We start from the raw sequence: 19,704 nt of genomic DNA on the forward strand, positions 1-19,704 counted from the left end.
CTAGAAGAAAGAATAATTTGAATCAAATCGATGCTCATTTTAGTCCAAAACATCTCCAGTTAGAGCTGAGCAAGACTCTTCTTTGAAACTGATGAACAAACTGATGTCAGCAAATATAGATAATATTGAAATATATGTACCAAGAGCATTTGCATAAGGCTGGTTTCTATATGACGTTGTCAGTGCTACCAATTTTTATTTTCATAATTTGTTTTGCCAAATTATGAACATGAACATATGAACATCGGCAAATTATAATGTGTTGGCCATGATTTTTCAACAGATTTTATTATGCAAATGTTCATTTTCAAAGCTATTTGTGTGAAAGTACTCTTAAAAAACAGAAAATTCACAATGTTGTGAAAACATTCACAAACTCTTTTGGTCTGCAGGACATGCCATAAGAGTTATTATAGATGTTGTAGCCCACATGAAACCAGGACCATATGCTTTAAAAACTGTATTTTTTGAAAAGTCAAGCATTAGTTCACATGGGCTGTGGAAGCATTCAAGGCACAAATAAAGAAAAACATGTATTCAACTACTAACCCCTGACTAAGACGTTTCCTTACTGCTGAGCTCTATGATTTATCATCATAGAGATTCAAGAAAAGTGAATGCTGTTTGCCACTGTTACAAACCACTGCTATTACCTGATTTTTACCCAAGATGACAAAATCTAATAATTTTTGCACTGTTTGAAGCTGCCTTTAGACAGTGTCATAATACATGGGAAAATACTATTTTAACAACTAAGGATGACTTATGCCTGTTTCATTCATAGGCTGAAGAGAAGATGAAGGCAACATTATGGAGACATAGCAAACAAAAGTTGTTGCCAGGGTTTGTTTATGCCATAATTAGTTGCAACTGGGGAAAAGTACTTAAAAAGAACACGTAAATATCAAGAGAAAATTACAGCAGGAAGATATTTTGCCTAGTAACTGCATGTACTCATAAGTATTGTCTCATAAATATTTTCCCACTTTTTGAGTTCATTCCCTGCTAATGAAGAAATTTGGGTGGGGGGATATTTCAGGTTTACTTTATTCTTTGTCGAGAAGAGTATGCTACGAAAGATAATGTAAGAAAGTTTGGTATCAATAAACTTCTGGAGTCTGGAATCTACAAGGCTGCTTTTCCACTCCATGATGTGAGTCTAATTTATAAAGAATTATCTTTTTCTTATACTGATATAAAATGTTAATCTTGTGATCATTTTTTAAGATGTACCAAATTCACTCTGTTATGCAAACTCAACTAAAAATCTTCACAATGGACAGCAACAAAGGAATGTATAAATTTTACATACTAAATTGTATTGAAATAATTATGTCTCTGTCACAGGGATGGAATTCAACCGGTTTGGACTGGTTGGGCAAACCGGTAGGGATTACCTGAATCGGTTCACCAAACCGATAAAAAACACTCCTGGTTAGCCCCACCCACTTCCACTTGGTCGCTCAGTCGCCACTCACCCCTTCCAGCCACTCACCCTGCCCACCCATCCCCGCCCTATGTGTGTTGCCTTCGCCATGCAGCCTGGCTGGAAGGAGTGAGTGAGCAACTGGAAGGGGTGAGCGGCAACTGGGCGAGCGGGCAAGTGGCCAGGGGTGGGTGGTGACTGAGTGACCGGGCGGAGGTGGGCGAGGCCAACCAGGGGTTGTTTTTACCAGTTCGGCGAACTGATTCAAATCCAGGGGTGGTTTTTACCAGTTCGGCAAACCAACTCACAGCAGGGAATGGGGTGTGTGGCCATGGCCGGCGCATAGAACAGAGTGGCACATACAAGAAGTGGAGCGGATAGAGGTCGGTAAATTTTTTTCACTGCAAAAAGCCTGCAGCCGCCATCTCTTTTTTGGTGCAAGAAGCAGAGGCAGCGGCTGCAGGCATCTCGCAACCAGGGGGGCCCTGGCTTGCCTTCCCCTCTTGCCTGCCACCAGCCACCATGGCAGGAAGGTAAGCCCAAAGAGGCAGTCGTGGGGGAGAAAGTGGGCAAGAGGGCCAGGGCCTCTGAAGGAATTTGAAACAGGGCTGGAGAAGGGAGAGCGGGAGGCCTTTGACAGATTAGGCCAGGCCTGGGCAGAAAATAGGAAGGTAGAAATTCAATAATATATTAATACAACTACTTTTAAACAAAGGCATTTAGACTCTATTTTCACATTTTATAAAATTTATGTGGTTTGGAAATAGAACACTTGAACTATATTTTTAATTTATTTTTCAGTTTTATGCATTGATCATTTAATTCTGTAATTTGTCCCAGTAAAGAAGAATATTTGTAGCTCAGGATTGAAATGAGGGTCCATCTCTGAGCTTGGTTGTTTTATTGCAGATGTTTCATTACCCAAACTAGAAAACATCATTAGTGCTAGTCTTGCTATGCTATAATTTGTCCCTTCATGTGGCAAATAACAATTGCCTATAGATTTGCAGAAGCATGTCTTCAATGGTATAATTGTTGGCAATCCTGATAATAGTTTTTAGAACTATAATAAAACACAACAGGCAAATAAAATTTAGTCCTTATTAACACTGGACAAAGTAGAATATACCAAAATTTGTTCCCAGGAGAAAATACATGAAAAAGAAGTTACAATGAGATGAACAATGACTGAGTTAGTCACGAACATACTTCAGAGTTGTTTAGGACATGAATGATTCATTGGGGACTGGATTTTGACAACTGTTTTACATAGCTAGTTTAATTGCATTTCCAGTAAGTGACTCTAAGACTCTGGTGTGAGCTGGATGTTTTATTCAGCTGTTGGAAGAATATCTTATTATTATTACCTATAGCTAGCCTAAGAGGAATTCATATAGTCATGATAACAGATTTTTAAGAGGAGTTATTCATGAACACATCTTGATTTTTAATACCCAAATTGTCTTGATTTTTAATACCCAAATTGTCTTGAAATCTGAATACTTGCTCTCCTGTATCAAATGTCAAGCTTTAAAATGTAATTAAATTGAGTTCACTGGGATAAATGATTATTTATCCTGATTCCAGAAATTTTTCCAGTGCAGATGCTGCCATTCCACTCAGGAGTAATCCTTAGCTTGAAAAAGACTGCACATTATACAGAAAAATAAAACATTTCTTCATTCAAAGAGACACAAACAACTGTCAGAGAAAATTTCGCCACTCCAAAAAGTGCCACTTCTGATCCTTAAACTGATTTGCGTGAACAGGTCTTAGCTCAATCTGCTACTGGAACAAAATAAAGCAATTATGACCACCATTACCACTTGAGTAGCTTTTTAAAAATAATTTATTTTTTTATTTTTTATTTTATATTGGATTTCTATACCGCCCTTCTCCCTGAGGACTCAGGGCGGTGTACAGCCAGATTAAAAAACATGCAGAACAAATATTAAAAACAATTAAAAGATATATAAATTTGGCCCAATTAAAACTCATTACCAATTAAAAACGTTTAAAACATTTAAAAAACAGTTAAAAATTTCATCTTAAACCAGCCCGGCTTGTTTAAATAAATGGGTTTTAAGGGCGCGACGGAAGGCACTGAGGTCTTGGATTCTCCGTATCTCTGGGGGGAGCTGATTCCAGAGGGTAGGTGCCCCCACAGAGAAGGCTCTCCCCCTGGGGGTCACCAGCCTACATTGTCTGGCTGATGGCACCCCGAGGAGGCCCTCTCTGTGGGAGCGCACGGGTCGATGGGAGGTCGTTGGTAGCAGCAGGCGGTCTCGAAGATAGCTAGGCCCTATGCCATGGAGCGCTTTAAAGGTGATAACCAACACCTTGAAGCGCACCCGGAAGACAACTGGGAGCCAGTGCAGCTCGCGCAGGAGCGGTGTTACATGGGAGCGCCATGCTGCTCCCGTCACTACCCGCGCTGCTGCGTTCTGGACCAGCTGGAGCCTCCGGGTGCTCCTCAAGGGGAGCCCCATGTAGAGAGCGTTGCAATAGTCAAGGCGAGAGGTGACGAGGGCGTGAGTGACTGTGCACAGGGAATCCCGATCAAGAAAGGGCCGCAACTGGCGGATCAGGCGAACCTGACAAAAGGTCCCCCTGGTTACAGCCGTCAGGTGTTCCTCCAAGGACAGCTGCATATCCAGGAGGACTCCCAGATTGCGAGCCCTCTCTGTGGGGGCCAATGACTCGCCCCCAATAGTCAGTGATGGAGTCAACTGACTATATCGGGATGCCGGGAGCCACAGCCACTCAGTCTTGGAAGGGTTGAGCCTGAGCCTGTTCCTCCCCATCCAGATCCGTACAGCCTCCAGGCACTGGGACATCACTTCAAGGGCATCATTGGGGTGGCCTGGGGTGGAGATGTACAGCTGGGTGTCATCAGCGTACTGGTGGTATCTCACCCCAAAGCCACGGATGATCTCACCCAGCGGCTTCACATAAATGTTGAACAGGAGAGGCGAGAGGACCGATCCCTGCGGCACTCCACAAATGAGAGGCCTCGAGGTCGACCTCTGCCCCCCTGCCAACACAAACTGCGACCGGTCGGAGAGAAAGGAGGAGAACCACCGCAACACGGTGCCTCCCACCCCCAACTCTTCCAGCCGGTGCAGCATGATACCATGGTCGATGGTATCAAAAGCCGCTGAGAGGTCTAACAGGACCAGAACAGAGGAACAACCCCTGTCCCGAGCCCTCCAGAGATCATCAACCAACGCGACCAATGCCGTTTCTGTGCTGTACCCAGACCTGAAACCCGACTGGAACGGATCTAGATAAGATGTTTCCTCCAGGAATTGCGGAAACTGTCGTGCGACCACACTCTCAACAACCTTCGCCATAAAGCGAAGGTTGGAGACAGGACGATAGTTGGCCAATATTGCCGGATCCAGGGACGGCTTCTTGAGGAGAGGCCTCACCACCGCCTCTTTCAAGGTGGTGGGGAAGTAACCCTCACTCAACGAAGCGTTGATAACACCCTGAAGCCAGCCTCGTGTAACCTCCCGGGAAGCCAGTACCAACCAGGAGGGACACGGGTCCAGTAAACATGTGGCCGCACTAAGTCTCCCCAAAATCCTGTCCACATCATCAGGAGTCACAGCATCAAACTCCTCCCAGATAACATTCTCAAGACTATTCCTCGTCACCCTGCCCTGATCTACCCAGTCAGAGTCCAAATCCCCCCGGATCTGGGCGATTTTGTCATACAGGTATTGTCCGAAATCCTCCGCCCTGCCTTCTAAGGGATCCTCCCGCACTCCCGGATGGAGCAGGGCGCGGGTCACCCTAAACAGGGCGGCCGGACGATTCCCTGATGACGCAATAGAGGCGGAAAAGTAGTTAGACTTTGCCGTCTCTATCGCCACTAGGTAGGCCTTAATATGCGACCTTACCAGTGTTCGATCAGATTCAGCGAGACTGGCCCTCCAACCGCTCTCCAGGCGTCTTTTCCGGCGCTTCATTTCCCTCAGCTCCTCAGTAAACCAAGGAGCCGCACGGGATCGGCATCGGGTCAGAGGCCGCAAAGGCACAACTCGGTCCAAGGCCCCACCAGCCGCCCGATCCCAGGCGGCTACCAGGTCCTCGGCCGAGTCATGTGCTAGCTCCTCAGGAAATGGCCCAAGCTCCATCTGGAACCTATCAGGATCCATCAGGCGCCTGGGGCGGATCCATCTAATTGGATCCGCCTCCCTGCGGCGAGGGGTCGCGGTTCGAAGATCTAGGCGAAGGAGTGAGTGGTCAGACCATGACAAGGGTTCCATGTCTATATCCTCTATAACAAGACCACTCAACCACTGGCCAGAGACAAAAATCAGATCCAGAGTGTGACCTCCCCTGTGAGTAGGGCCATGAACTAACTGGGTCAGGTCCATGGCCGTCATGGAAGCCATGAACTCCCGAGCCACCTCAGACGTTTCACCGACGGATGGCAAGTTGAAATCACCCATGACTAAAAGCCTGGGTGTATCTACTGCCACCGTGGCTATCACGTCGAGTAGCTCAGGTAGGGCTGTTGCCACGCGGCAGGGAGCCAGGTACGTAAGCAACAAGCCCATCTGAACCCCACGGCCCCACCTCACAAGGAGGGACTCACATCCGGCTATCTGAGGCACAGTGGTCTCCCTCGGACCCAGATCCTCGTTAATAATAACCGCCACCCCCCCGCCCCTCCCCTGAGCCCTCGGCTGATGGAATGCTCTGAAGCCTGGTGGGCACATTTCAACCAGAGGGACGCCACCCTCCGGGCCCAACCAGGTCTCCGTAATACCCGCCAGGTCCGCTCCTCCCTCTTGTATAAGATCGTGGATGAGGGGGGCCTTATTGACCACGGACCTGGCATTGCACAGCATCAGCCGAAGGCCCAGCTCCTGAGTATCTAAGCCACCTAGTATCCGAGCAGAGCCTTGGGGACCGGGGCAAGCAATTGCTCTCAGACAGCAAGTGCGAGCCCCCAGCACCTGATGTGGTCCCCAGCTCCCACCATATCTGCCCCTCCCATTCACCGTGCCGATGGTACAGCCCTCATAGATATCGTCCCCCATCCCTTTCCCAATCCCTCGTCCCCCCGAATCGTTACCCTGTGCCGGGCACGGCTCTGACCCTGGTGGATTTCCCCCCCAATCCGCCCTAGTCGTCTTCCCAATATCTTTAAAAGAATAATTACAACCCCCTCCCCCAGAACCCCTTAAAATCTTTAAAAATTTCCCTAAAAAGCCCCATAAATTCTTCCTTGCTCCATGCCATCTCTCCGGACTCCAAAGTCCGTCATCGAGATAGGCCCTCGATAATGTGGGGGGCCAAATCTGCGAGAGGGGAGAAACTCGCAGGGCGAGGAGTTCCGACACCGAGTACATATAGCTATCAGGGGAAACAGTCCAAGGGTGGGGGACCACTGATGTTATAAGCGTAGGGAAAATTCCAGTCCATGGTCAGGCTGCCAAGCTCCACTGTCCTCTCACGACAGTGGCTAAGGAGGTGCATATCATTCGACCCCGAAAGTTTCCAGGGTGGCCGTCTCTCACCAGGCCAATCCATGGAGACTTTGAAAGAAAGCTCAAGGGTGAGGATAGCCATATTCCGCCTCCTCGGCCCCATATCCATAGAACCAGTATCCCTCCTGGGATTAGCAGCATCAGGGAATCCAATATCCAGCTCAAAGGAGGTTTAAGTTCGTAGATGTTCGTCAGAGAAGTTCTACATGGTAGGGAATCCAGACAGGCCAGATGGAAATGGGAAAAAAAAATTAGGAGTAGTTCAGCAGGCCAAGATGGATGGGAAGCTATGATCGTAGTAGGCCAAAAGGCCAAAACTCAGTCTGAAGGAAGGAGGGGGGGGATTCAAACCGCATAAGTTTGTAGTCATTTTCCAGCCCCAATAACCCTCAACCTTCCATTCTAGAGGGTAAAGCTCCCCAATTTCGTCCCCCCCATCCAGCTCACCCTGGGGGGGGGTCTCTGGGTCTCCCTGGGGGTAACCCTTCCCTCAAGGGTCATATACTCTCCAGTCACCCCAAAATCTGACCTAAAACCGCTGCTGAAGAGTCCTGGGCCGTCTGTTTGGAAGTCTTTAGGCCCTTGGGAGCCGCCCCAACCTTAGGCGCCCCCGTCACGACCACCGCCGCGGCCTCCGCAGTCCCCATCGCCATCGTCGCCATCGGCCCCCCCCACGGACGTCCCCAGCCGCCCCCTGCCTCCAAAGATCCACTCGAGGCATCCAGGGGCGTGGGGAACCTCCGTAGGGGCCTCACAACGCCGACGTCGTCCAGGAGCTGCCGCCGCCGCCGCCATGACCGCCCGCGACCGCCGCCGCCGGTGCCGCTCCCCTGCAGGCCGCAGACCGCCGTCGCCCACCGCCGTCCTGACGTCATCCCCCTCAGCGCTGGGATGGTCCGGGGAGCCGACAAAGCTTCCAACGGGCTCCTCAGATGCTGCTTCGTCCGGGCGGGGGGTCATAGATGTTCGAAATGACCCCCCTGAGCCCCCCCAAGCCGAGGCATCGCCCCCAAGAAGCCGAGACTCAGCGCCGGAGCGCCATCTTGGGGCATGCGCAGAAGAGAGAGATACAGGAGATTCTAGTTTCCTCCATAATAATGATAATATATATATTGATCTGGCATATAAAGGTAAAGATAAAGGTTCCCCTTGCACATATGTGCTAGTCATTCCCGACTCTAGGGGTTGGTGCTTATCTCCGTTTCAAAGCTGAAGCGCCAGCACTGTCCGAAGATGTCTCCGTGGTCATGTGGCCGGCATGACAACACCAAAGGTGCATGGAACGCTGTTGCCTTCCCACCAAAGGTGGGTCCTATTTTTCTACTTGCATTTTTTTACGTGCTTTCGAATTGCTAGATTGGCAGAAGCTGGGACAAGTAATGGGAGCTCACCCCGTTACACTGAACTGCCAACCTTTTGATGAATAAGCTCAGTGTCCTAGCCACTGAGCCACCACGTCCCTTGATCTGGCATATAGGTGGTAGTAATTTCAGAAACCTTCAGAGTAATTATTCATGCTTGGCTGTAGGGCTAAATGTGATTAAAATAATTTAATTTGTGCCCTTGAATCATCAATTAATGAGAAAATATTTTGTTTATAGTCAAGATTCAATTACCAATCACAGGATCCTAAGTGCCCAAATGAACGGCACCTGCTATACAGAGAATGGGCCTATCCTCGAAATATTTTCAAACTGCAACCCTTAGATCTTGTCAGGTAAGTATTAAGGAGTGTTATACCATTCCTTATGATTATTTTATTTTTCTATGAATAATAATCATTTAATAGAAAACCAGCATTTATAATGTCGCATTAGGCAAATGTGAGAAAAAGCAAAGATGTGTTTCTTTACACAATTTATTCAGTATGTAGGCTATCAAACTGCCAATGACTCTGGCCAGCTTGCAATTAAAACATATAAACCCAAAAACGCAGTTCAAGCTCTACTTGGTCCCCAAACCTGGGAGAATTACCAGCTTTTTAATTATTTCCTGAATGTCATCAGAGTATGAGCCATCCAGACCTCTAATAGTCTAAGTATATTTTGCATTAATTTATATTTGTATTAATACTTTTAATAATAATACTATGAGTAAAACTATTCTTAAAATAATATTTTTAAAAGTTCAGTGGTGATAATACATATATAAGTAGTCCTTGCTTAATGACTACAAGTGGCCCAGCAACCCTATTGCTAAGAGATGGTTGTTAAGTAAGATTTCACATGACTGTGAAGGACTTATGACCTCACTTCTCCTGAGGTTGTTAAGTGACCTGTGATTAAGAGAGACATCATTTGATGACAATTTGTGATTGTTTTGCCAAATTCTCCATTAACTCTGTCTGTGAAACATGAAAATGGCATGACTGTAGTATACTGCAAAAGTTCTAAATATCAGAAGCAGTCCTAAAGTTATATTTTTAGCACTCATAACTTCAAATGGTCACTAAACAGAATAGTTGTTAAGCAAGGACTGCCTATGAGTATAGAACATAAGCTTCAGGAAAAAAAATCATATGGATCATATTATATCTTCATAAATACAGAATGTTGGATTCTTGAAAAGTTTTTGGAAAAATAAAGTTCATAGTGGTGTATACAGTACCTGATTATTCACAATTGGAACTGCTATTATGAGACTCTTATTGAACTTCCAGACTGAAATTCACAGTGTGAAAAGATCATCCTAGTGATAAAAGAAATGTGAGAGTTATTCTTTCAAGTAATTCCTGTGTATCACAGTTTATGAAATAGAGAATTGCTTTTCCAAGGGACTGAATGGAAAGAAATGGAAGCCACACAGACTTCCAGCTAAGTTAAAGTAGAGCCTATATAGCCCTGGTGGCACAGTAGTTAGAAAGCAGCATTGTAGGCTAACTCTGCCCACAGCCAGGAATTTAATCCTGACTTGCTCAAGGGGACTCCATCTTCCCGAGGTCACTAAAATGAGTACTAGACTGTTAGGGGCAATATGCTGACATTATAAACCGCTCAAAGAGTGCTGTAAAACACTGAAGTGGTATATAAGTCTAAGTGCTATTGCCAAGCACTTTTACTTGAAAAAAAAACACAAATATTCATAAAACAGCCTGGAAGTTTGTTGGAGGCGAGCAGACAACAAAGGAAAACATCTGATGTTGATGTTGCTCATGAATTCAACTTTGAGCAAGGCATCTAATAAAGACCGGTTTGTCTTTCTTTCCTCTTAGATTCTATATCAGGATTTTTTTTCTTTCCCCCGTGGCATAGAGCAGAGTTCCCCAACTTTTTTGGTTTTGCGGACCAGTAGTGGGGAGGGGAAAGGGGATGGTTCCATGCGAGCAGCAAGCATGCACGTGCACATAGCTCCATTTATGCAAGTGGGGATACGCATGCACACTCATGCGCTCACCTGCCACTTCCATGGCCCAGTTCCAAATGGCTCAAGGCCCAGAGGTGGGCCTCATCCTGAGGTTGGGGACCCCTGACATGGAGGAAGAAAGGCACGTTTGTCTCCCACTGTGAGTAAGACAATAGTCACACACTCCAGGATCAATTTTGTTTTTTTTTTTAAAAAAATAGATCTTTATTAATTATTTACAAATAAAAAAACATATAATGTAATTTTCAAACAGATATAAGTTATATATAGGTACACAACACAACACATAAAAACAACCACAAAGAAAGACTAACCGGGGGTCATTTCAAACCCCCAGTTACTTATTCATAGTTACATCCTGGTAAATCCTTTTGTTCAAATAGCGTTGACTATTTTAAATACCAAACGCTATCTCATTATAATTAAATATATATTTAATACTATGTTATTTATTCTATATTTGTCCTCTTCTTTAGCCATATATACCAGCATTCCCAGTTACTGTAGCATATGGATTCTTTTTTGTCTCTTAGGATATACGTTAATTTGTCCAATTCGGCACAATTCAATATCTTATTTATTATAAGTTGATCTGATGGTGTATTTGTATTTTTCCAATGCTGGGCAAGTGCCATTCTCGCTGCTGTTGTATTATGGATGAATAGGTGCCAGTCTTGTTTGCCCACGTCTTTTAGTTTGATTCCAAGTAAGAATCTGGAGTTAGGGGGAAACTTGCACCTGTTATCTTGTTCAACCATTTTTGAATCTTTTCCCAAAATTTCCTGATCTGAGGGCAGGTCCACCACTGGTGAAAGAAAGTACCCCTGGCCGAATTACACTTCCAACATTTGTCCGAGGATCCAGGGAACATTTTAGCTATCCTGTCTGGTGGGAGGTACCACCTATAGATCATTTTATAAAAGTTCTCCTTAAATGCCGCTGATAATGTCAATTTCATTGATCTATTCCATATTGCCTGCCATTCTTCAAGTTGCATCGGTCTTCCTAAGTTTCTCCCCAGGCAATCATCTTTTACTATCTCCTCAGCTGTATAGCTTGATAGCAAAAGAATATAGGTCTTAGATATAAATTTTGTTTCAACACCCAGAAGGAGTCTATCTAGCAGTTGTGTCGTTTGGTAAATACCATACTCATGTTTGTCTTTTCTGAATCTAGCTTGAATTTGGGCATATGACCACCAATCTATATCTATTCCTTTTACTTGAAGTTCCTTTCTTGATATTAAGTTCCCACCTCCATCCATCAGGATATTGTAGGTCCAATTTCTTTTTATAAACAGTCAGGTAGGTTGCTATCTCCAATGGGACCACCCATTTAGGAACTTGAGTATAAGTTTGTTTCTTCACCTTTTCCCATATTTTTATTAAAATTCTTCTAATATAATATTTTATATTAATAAAATATTTAGATTGTTTTCCTTGTTGTGCCCACAGAGCTGAATTCCAGCCTTGGTGAAGATCAAATCCCTCAACCGTTAATATGCGTTTTTTCGAAAGGGATACCCAATCTCTTATCCAAAGAAGGGATGAGGCTTGGTAGTATAACTCCCAATTTGGGAGCCCCAAGGGACCCCCCCTCGTTTTGTGTTCCTGTAGCATTTTTCTTTTAATTTGTGGTTTTTTTCCCTTGCCAAATAAATTTGCTTATTACCTGATCCAATTCCTAAAGAAATTTTTATCCAAATTTACAGGAGCCGTATGAAATAGAAAAATCCACCGTGGGAGGATATGGGCTTTGATTGCAGCAACCCTGCCCAAAAGTGAAAGCTATATATTCTTCCATCTATCTAGGTCCTCTACTGTATCAGCCAATAGTTTAAAGTAATTGGTCTCTTTAATATTAGAGCGTTTGTTTGTCAGCCAAATCCCTAGATATTTTACCTTCTTAATAAATTTAAATCCCATGGCTTCCTGCACCTTATTTTTTTGATCCTCTGTTAAGTTTTTGGATATCATTTTAGTTTTATCTTTGTTAATTTTTAATCCTGCGACTTCTCCATATTCTTCAATTCTCCTTACCAATATCGGACCTGAAGTTAGAGGGTCTTCCAAGATGAATACAAGATCTTCAGCGAAAGCTTGGAGCTTGTATTCTTCTCCCCTAATCCTTAGGCCTCTAATATCCTTGTCTTGCCTGATTATGTTGAGCAGTGGTTCCATAGTTAAAATGAATAATAATGGTGAGAGGGGGCAACCCTGTCTAGTACCCTTGGAGATTTTAATCTCATCTGAGATTGTTCCATTAAATAGCAACCTGGCCGACTGTTTAGTATATATAGCCTGAATTGCATTTATAAATCTAGAGCCAAATTCCATAATTTTTAATTGTTGTGTAATAAAATTCCAATTGACCCTATCAAAGGCCTTTTTGGCGTCTACGAATACCATTGCCATATCTTTGTCTGAATACCTTTCATAATACTCCATTACATTTAAAATTACTCTTATGTTGTCTCAAAGTTGTCTATAAGATAGAAAGCCATTTTGGTCCTGATGGATGAAGTGGGAAAGAAATATTTTGAGTCTTTCTGCTAGTACTGTCGTAAAGATCTTATAATCGACATTTAAGAGTGAGATTGGTCTGTAGTTCTGAATTAGTGATCGGTCCGAGTTGGGCTTTGAGATCAACGAAATATAAGCTTCCCTCCAGGATTGAGGTATCTTGGCATCTGTTAAGGCCTCATTAAATACATCCTTTAGTTGAGGACTCAGCAAGTCAATAATACCTTTGTATAATTCACTTGGGAGACCATCGGGCCTAGGGGACTTTCCCCCCGCTTGCTTCTTAATAACTCTTTCAATTTCACCAATAGTAATCTCTTTGTTTAAAGTGTGCTTAAAAGAATTGGGGATCGGTTCCAATTGAAGTCCCTGGAGATATTCCCCAAGTTTATTTTCTTGACATCTTTCTTCTCCATATAAGGAGCCATAAAATTCCTGGGCTATTTTTACTTTTTGATCCCTATTAACTGCCAAATTTCCATTTTTATCCTGTAGGTATCCTATTTTTCTTGCTTCTGCCTCTTTCTTTAGTCTATAATTTAACCATTTTCCAGTTTTGTTCGCATGTTCAAATTGTCTTTGTCTGCTTTTCCTAATTTTGTCTGCCAACTCCTTTTGGTCTATTAATGAAATCTCGTGTCTAATTAACTCTATTTTCTCTTTGGGTTTAAGATTTTGTGGGTTTAATTGCAACATCTCTTCCATTTTTTCTAACTCTGATATTAGCTCCACCCTTTTTGACCTTTCTTCTTTCCACTTGCGGGCTAAGTGTTTTATTGCCAATCCTCAGTGTCTTCTTTTTTGTTTTCCATAAAAAAAAAATGTAGTTCCATTTTTATCATATTAATAAAATCCTCTTCCTTCATTAATTCAGCTCTCATGGACCATCTCGCTCGTTTTTTTTTAACCCCTGCCCATTTGATTATTATAGGATGGTGGTCTGCCCATACATTCGTACCTATCTCCAATTCTTTAATCGCCTCTGCTGTTGACCAAAACATGTCAATCCGTGACCACGACCAATGTCTGGGGGAGAAGTAGGTGTATTGTTTCTCTTTAGGATGTAAATCTCACCATACATCTGACAGTCCTATTTCAGTTGCCAATTTGTCCCAAGTTTTTGATAGTGTTTTTCTCTGTCCTTTTGCATATTTTTGGGATCCCCTCCCTGGTTCATAATTCTTACCTACGTCTGAGATTGCATTAAAATCTCCCAAATACATACATTTTCATAATCGAGATCAGCTATCTTCTTATACAGTTTTTTTAAAAAGTTTTTTTGATCAATATTGGGAGCATAGATAATTACTAGTAAAGCCAATTTTAAACCTATTTTAATCTCCAAACATAATGTTCTTCCCTCTTCATCTGCATGTAATTGTTGAGTCACTAATCCTTTACGGTCATACACCACAATACCTCGTTCTTTCTGATTGGCCAGGCATACATACAATTTCCCAAGTTTGGGACAAACTAACACCCTTTGCTGGTCTTTACGTATGTGGGTTTCTTGTAGACAAATTAGATCATAATTTTGTTTTTGTAGGTTAAGCCAAACTTTCTTTTATTTGGGGCGTTTAGACCATTAATATTCACTGAAAACAGGTGTAGCTCCTCTTCCATATCCTCACTTACCTGTGGCTTTCTGTTTTTGTGATCTAGTTTCCACTTGCAATCCAAGTCCATCCCCAACCCTTTCTTTTCTGTTCATTTTCTCCTGTTCACCATGACTTTCCATCCTTGTCTCCTGTATAATATCCTCCAAGCTCCTGCTCTCTGGTTCCCTTCACTTTCTCGATCAAAGCGAGTAAATTGAGATTCGTAAAATTCCTGTGCGTCTTGTGGGGTTCTAATCCTCTGTCTAATCCTCTGACTCTGCCATGGATCAATTTTGAAACAGTTTAACTGGATTCAGAAAAGTTGCAAGATAGAAAACAGCTGATCATCGAGGATTCTGTTCCTTTTGAGCAAGTTTCTATTATTTTAACATCTGTGTAATGAGAATGCATACATGCATATAATCCATTATGCTATTCCCATTAGGGGGGAACTATATGTTATGCATAGCATAGAAAAAGAAAAAGAAGCAGTAAGCAAAACAAGTTAAGGCACAAGGTAAGTGAAAGGAAAGGAAATATAAACTTTAGTTTAGAAACTTTATAAACTTTAGTTTTCATTTAATTAAAGTTTTGCTATTTTAAAAAAATAACCATAACTACTTTTGAGTGATCCTGGAATCATTCTTAAAGACAGAAATCAGGGTAGCACATTGCATTATAATGTTTTCTTCTTGAATATATGAGAAACTGATTTTATTAATAAAGGAAATACACATCTATATATTCAAGGGATGTTGTTGTGTCCATAGGAAATATTATGGTGAGAAAATTGGGATCTATTTTGCCTGGCTGGGATTCTACACCCGGATGTTACTTCTGGCAGCAATAGTTGGTGTTGGATGTTTTTTATATGGATATTTCACAAAGGATAACTGCACTTGGAGGTAACCTCATGATTCATGCTTCTCGTGTTATTTATAGTCATGCATAAAGATCCTATTTCCTAATTAGACCCGATGTCAGGATTCCAAGTAACACCCCCGACAGAAGTAAGGTTCCGAGGCAGCCATTTTCTCAAAGTTCCATTTTATTAGAGATGTCATATTGGCACATCTGGGAAAACCCGAATCTGAAAGTCTCCTGGGTTTTCCCCACCCAAAGGAAAGTCAAAGTCCCTTCCCCTGCACCGACATGTCCATCACATGGTCCAATCAGGTCACCATCCTAACTGGAGTTGTTTCTCAGTCACTCCTCTCCAGGTGCAGGCTGAATGTCCTTGACTCCCAGGCAGTGGTGGGATTCAGCCAATTCGCACCACTTCGGGAGAACCAGTTGTTAACTTTCTGAGCAGTTTGATGCTGGTTGTTGGAAGAAATCATTAGGGCAGAGAACCGGTTGTTAAATAATTTGAATCCCACCACTGCTCCCAGGGAAAGTATTTTGTTATGGCTATACATCTCACCCCATCTCCATCCAACCCCCCTCCCATTTCCCACAGCATGCCCATCCACCAAGTGTGGCAGCCCTGAAGATCCAAAGAAAAAGATGGCCTCCAGGGCTGACACCTGGCCGTTCTCATGTAATAATTTATTCTTGTTAGTACACATAGGCTGAAAATTCTGTACCTATTTCTCAGAGAATAATAAATACATACTGAATTCCATGGACAAAACAGTAAGGATGCAGCAGAAGCATGTTCTTTTTTCTTCTTTGGTGGATCTTGGAATTGATTTCCAAAAGAATGAAAATGTTTAAAGCAGGGGTGTCAAACTCGATTTCATTGAGGGCCATATCAGGGTTGTGTTTGACCTTAGGGGGCGTGGGGCATGGCCAGGATGGGTGTGGCCAGTTCAAAGTCACATATCAAGGCTCTGTTTTCAGCTGCTATGGCCTCTGCCACAGCCCTCTGCCAGCAAAAACGGAAGCCAGGGAGGTTGCACACGGCCCTCCCAGGCTCTATTTTTTGGCCAAAATGGCTGCCTGCACCCCTCTGCCAATGAAAACTGTGCCCCCCTGTGAGATCCATTTTCAGCTGCAATGGCCTCCTGCAGCCCTCTGCCAGCAAAAATGGAGCTCGGGGGGCATTTGCTGGCAGAGGGCTGCAGGAGGCCCTCCCAAGTTCCGTTTTCACTGGCAGAGGCACTGTGGGCCGGTCCTTCGCTGTTTCCAGGGCGGCCCCGCTGGCCTGATCTAAGCACTCCATGGGCCAGATCTGGCCCGCAGGCCTTGAGTTTGACACCCCTGGTTTAAAGTATCACCAGGTTATTTTAAATTAGGGCTTAATCAGGAAAATGGAGATTTCAGGAGCAGAGAGATACTGCCCTTCCTTTGCCACTGGAATTCCCCATTTGTAGAGATAATCTCAGCAGAGATGGGGAAGAGACTTGTAGAATTTTGGCCAACGTATCAGGGACATCAACAAATGTCCCTGATATCAGGGACTTCCAACAAAACTACCCCCTCCCTCATATCCACAGATAGGTTTGTTAATCCTATTCTAATCACATTTAGCTAGATGATCTGGACAACCAGATTTTTATTGGTTGTGCCTGAGTAGACAGGCATAGGATTGCATCACTCAATATTTATGCTAGTTTAATAAGTCAATTTATTATTTCAGTTTTATCTGTTCTTTTAAAACCATAAAGGTATATGGTATCTTTTTACTATTAACTCTATTCAGTGGAAAAACTACTAAAATATTTATTTATTTAATTCATTTAGTTTGTCAAGCATGTATAAGATAACAGGTATAAATTAAACATGGACATGAACACAGGAAATGAGTACAAATAAATGGGGACAGTAGGACAGGGATGGTAGGCACTCTGTGTTGGCAATTTTTACTTGCTTGGGTTCGTTCCAGGCTTGGGTTCATTCTGGGCTGAGTAACCACACGCACAATGGATGTTCATCAAACCTGGTTTAATACAATACAATCTAGTAACTGCCAGACCCGCTGGAGCAGATCAAAGTTGGAGCTAAGCGATCGGTCATCTCACTCCGTCTTATAGTTCCTCTCAATCTATCACCGCCAATCACCAATCATTTCACCTTGTTCAGCTGTGCCCAGCGTTCAGCAGCTGTGATGTGGTTTGAATCCGCCACCTGCTCCCCACCGCAGTCGAGGCCGGATGATGTTATTAGATCTGGCTGGTCCAACCGCACCTAGCCTTGCCAAGTCCCTGCCATGCCCGCTACCACCTATTGTGCAACATCATCCTATCCACACCCTATCGTTTCCACCACCAACACCCATGCTAAGCAGTAATGTGGGAGGCATGTGTCATTGTTGGATCAGGTTTTCTCACCGTTTCTATTCCCTTCCGTTTCCCTCATGTCTGTTCTGTGTCAAGTAGTGCTGGATGCTCGACACTCTGGTGCGCTTCTGGACGCCCCCTTTACGGATCTCTTAGGAATTGGGTGAGGTCCACAGTAGACAGTTTAAGGTTGAAGCTGTGGGGGTTTGAGGATATAACAACGTTGTCAGGTAGAACATTCCAGGTATACCACTCTGTTGCTGAAGTCATATTTTCTGCAAACCTTGAGTTTGTATCTATTGTTTGACCATGTATCATTGAGGTTGAAGCTGAAGTACTTGTTGACAGGTAGGACATTATAGCAGACAATTTTGTGTGCTATGCTTAGGTGAGACCATAGGCAGCGTAGTTCCAGGTTGTCCAAACCCAAAATTTCAAGTCTGGTAGCATAAGGGATTCTATGTGTGGTCCAAATGTTTCTGCAGTGTAGGAGTTGCAGATTACAGGACAATTTTTTCCTGAAACTAAACTGCTTGTTAGAAAGCAGGTTGTTTGTGTTTAAGTGGAGGGTGATGGATTGGTTTATAATTGATTCCATGACTTTACAGGTGACGCAACACAGTGAGATTGATCTGTAATTTTCTACTAGGCTGGGGTCTCCCTTTTTGAAGATAGGAATGACCGTGGCTAATGACCATAGGTCGGGCAAGGAGCTGGTTCTGAAAAATACCTCATAGATTGTGCTTAGAGGTTTGGCTAGGGCAGTGGAAAGCTTTTTCAAGAAGTAGGCACATAACCCATCAGGGCCAATAGATAGAGATGGCTTTAGGTTGCGTAGTGCAACCTAAATATGCTGAGAATGTGGAATGTCAGATTCCTAAAAGTGATACTGCCATTCAAGTGGAGGAAGGGGGGACTTGGATTCGATTTACTAGCATGGCCTGTGTCATCAGATATTTTACAACCTATATCCTGGCGCCAAGGAACCCTTTACCTGCAGGAATTTATATGATAGTCATGTGGGTTGTCTCACTTTAAAGGGTAGTGGTAGGAATGCATGTTTGTTCAGGTTCTCAAAGGAAATAGTAAAGAAAACATCTTCACACTTGTGTATTGGCTAAAATCTGCATTCTGACTTAAAGGGAGGGGTCTCTACCACTTTAATCCTACTGCTTTGCCTAAGGGTATTCAGATTGTGCTTTAGCTGGATGGCTTTCACTTCTGCTTAATAAAAGAATCCTTTTGAACAACTACGTTTCAAGAGTTTGTACTTTCTTAATTTGGAAGGAGAGGCGATCCTTACAGAAAGCACAATCTGCAAAACGGTCAACCCAGAGAAGCAATTCGCTCTACTGAGGGGACCTTGCAAACCATGTCTGAACAAAGCAGTGAGCTGGGAGAAACTGATTGCTGGGGAGAGACAGCAACCGCCACCCAGTCGGATGCCTGTCTCGTGCAACCCATTGGAGAGGATGAGGTAACCCTGGAGAATCCTGAAAAGTCCCGCTGGTCAATTGGCATCGGAAAGAAAGATGGCTGGGATGAGAGAACCAGAGGAGTCACCCTCAACTGTGGCAACCGAAAACCGGTTCCAGTTTTAGTTCCAGTTTCGGAAAACCGAAAGTGGAACTAGAAGCCCTTACTGACCAGGGGGGACTGACCAAAGCACCCCTGAGGGAGGACTATCTGAAGAGGCATATAACCCAATTGGTGATGGAAACTTTGGAAAATCTCAACATCCGAAGGGAGCCAGGACAACAACCAAAGAGCACTGAAAGGGCAGCAGTCGTGGATGATGCCTGGGGAGGCACCCCCCTCCTGGAGCCCACCTATCACGCAGACAGTGCAGCAGCAGTGGGAGAAGACCCAGCAAACCCTCCCCCCCAGGCAGCACGCACACCGGCGCCCATTCCCAATCAACCCTGAGCTCCTCAACTGGAAAGAGAAACTCCCCCCCCCTTGGGGTGAAGTTTGATGGGAATCCGCAACAATTAGGATTCTTTGTGGCACATGTGCTAACCTACATGCAAGAGTATGGGCATGATTTCCAAACCCAAGGCTCCCGAGTGC

At 43.9% G+C, this 19,704-nt stretch overlaps 1 protein-coding gene across 1 annotated transcript in view; it reads left to right on the plus strand.

Moving 5' to 3' along the window:
• Window positions 1-19,704, plus strand: part of ANO6 (anoctamin 6) — a 113,221-nt gene that overhangs the window by 34,997 nt on the left and 58,520 nt on the right. Inside the window, exons 7-9 of the mRNA XM_070947876.1 lie at window positions 1,040-1,153; window positions 8,532-8,647; window positions 15,184-15,318. Of these exons, the coding sequence (XP_070803977.1) occupies window positions 1,040-1,153; window positions 8,532-8,647; window positions 15,184-15,318 (365 nt within the window). The remainder of the gene's footprint in view (window positions 1-1,039; window positions 1,154-8,531; window positions 8,648-15,183; window positions 15,319-19,704) is intronic.

This window comes from Pituophis catenifer, unplaced genomic scaffold (assembly GCF_029215685.1).
Source record: "Pituophis catenifer annectens isolate HBS135680 unplaced genomic scaffold, rPitCat1.0.hap2 SCAF_7, whole genome shotgun sequence".
Taxonomy (NCBI): Eukaryota; Metazoa; Chordata; class Lepidosauria; order Squamata; family Colubridae; genus Pituophis; species Pituophis catenifer.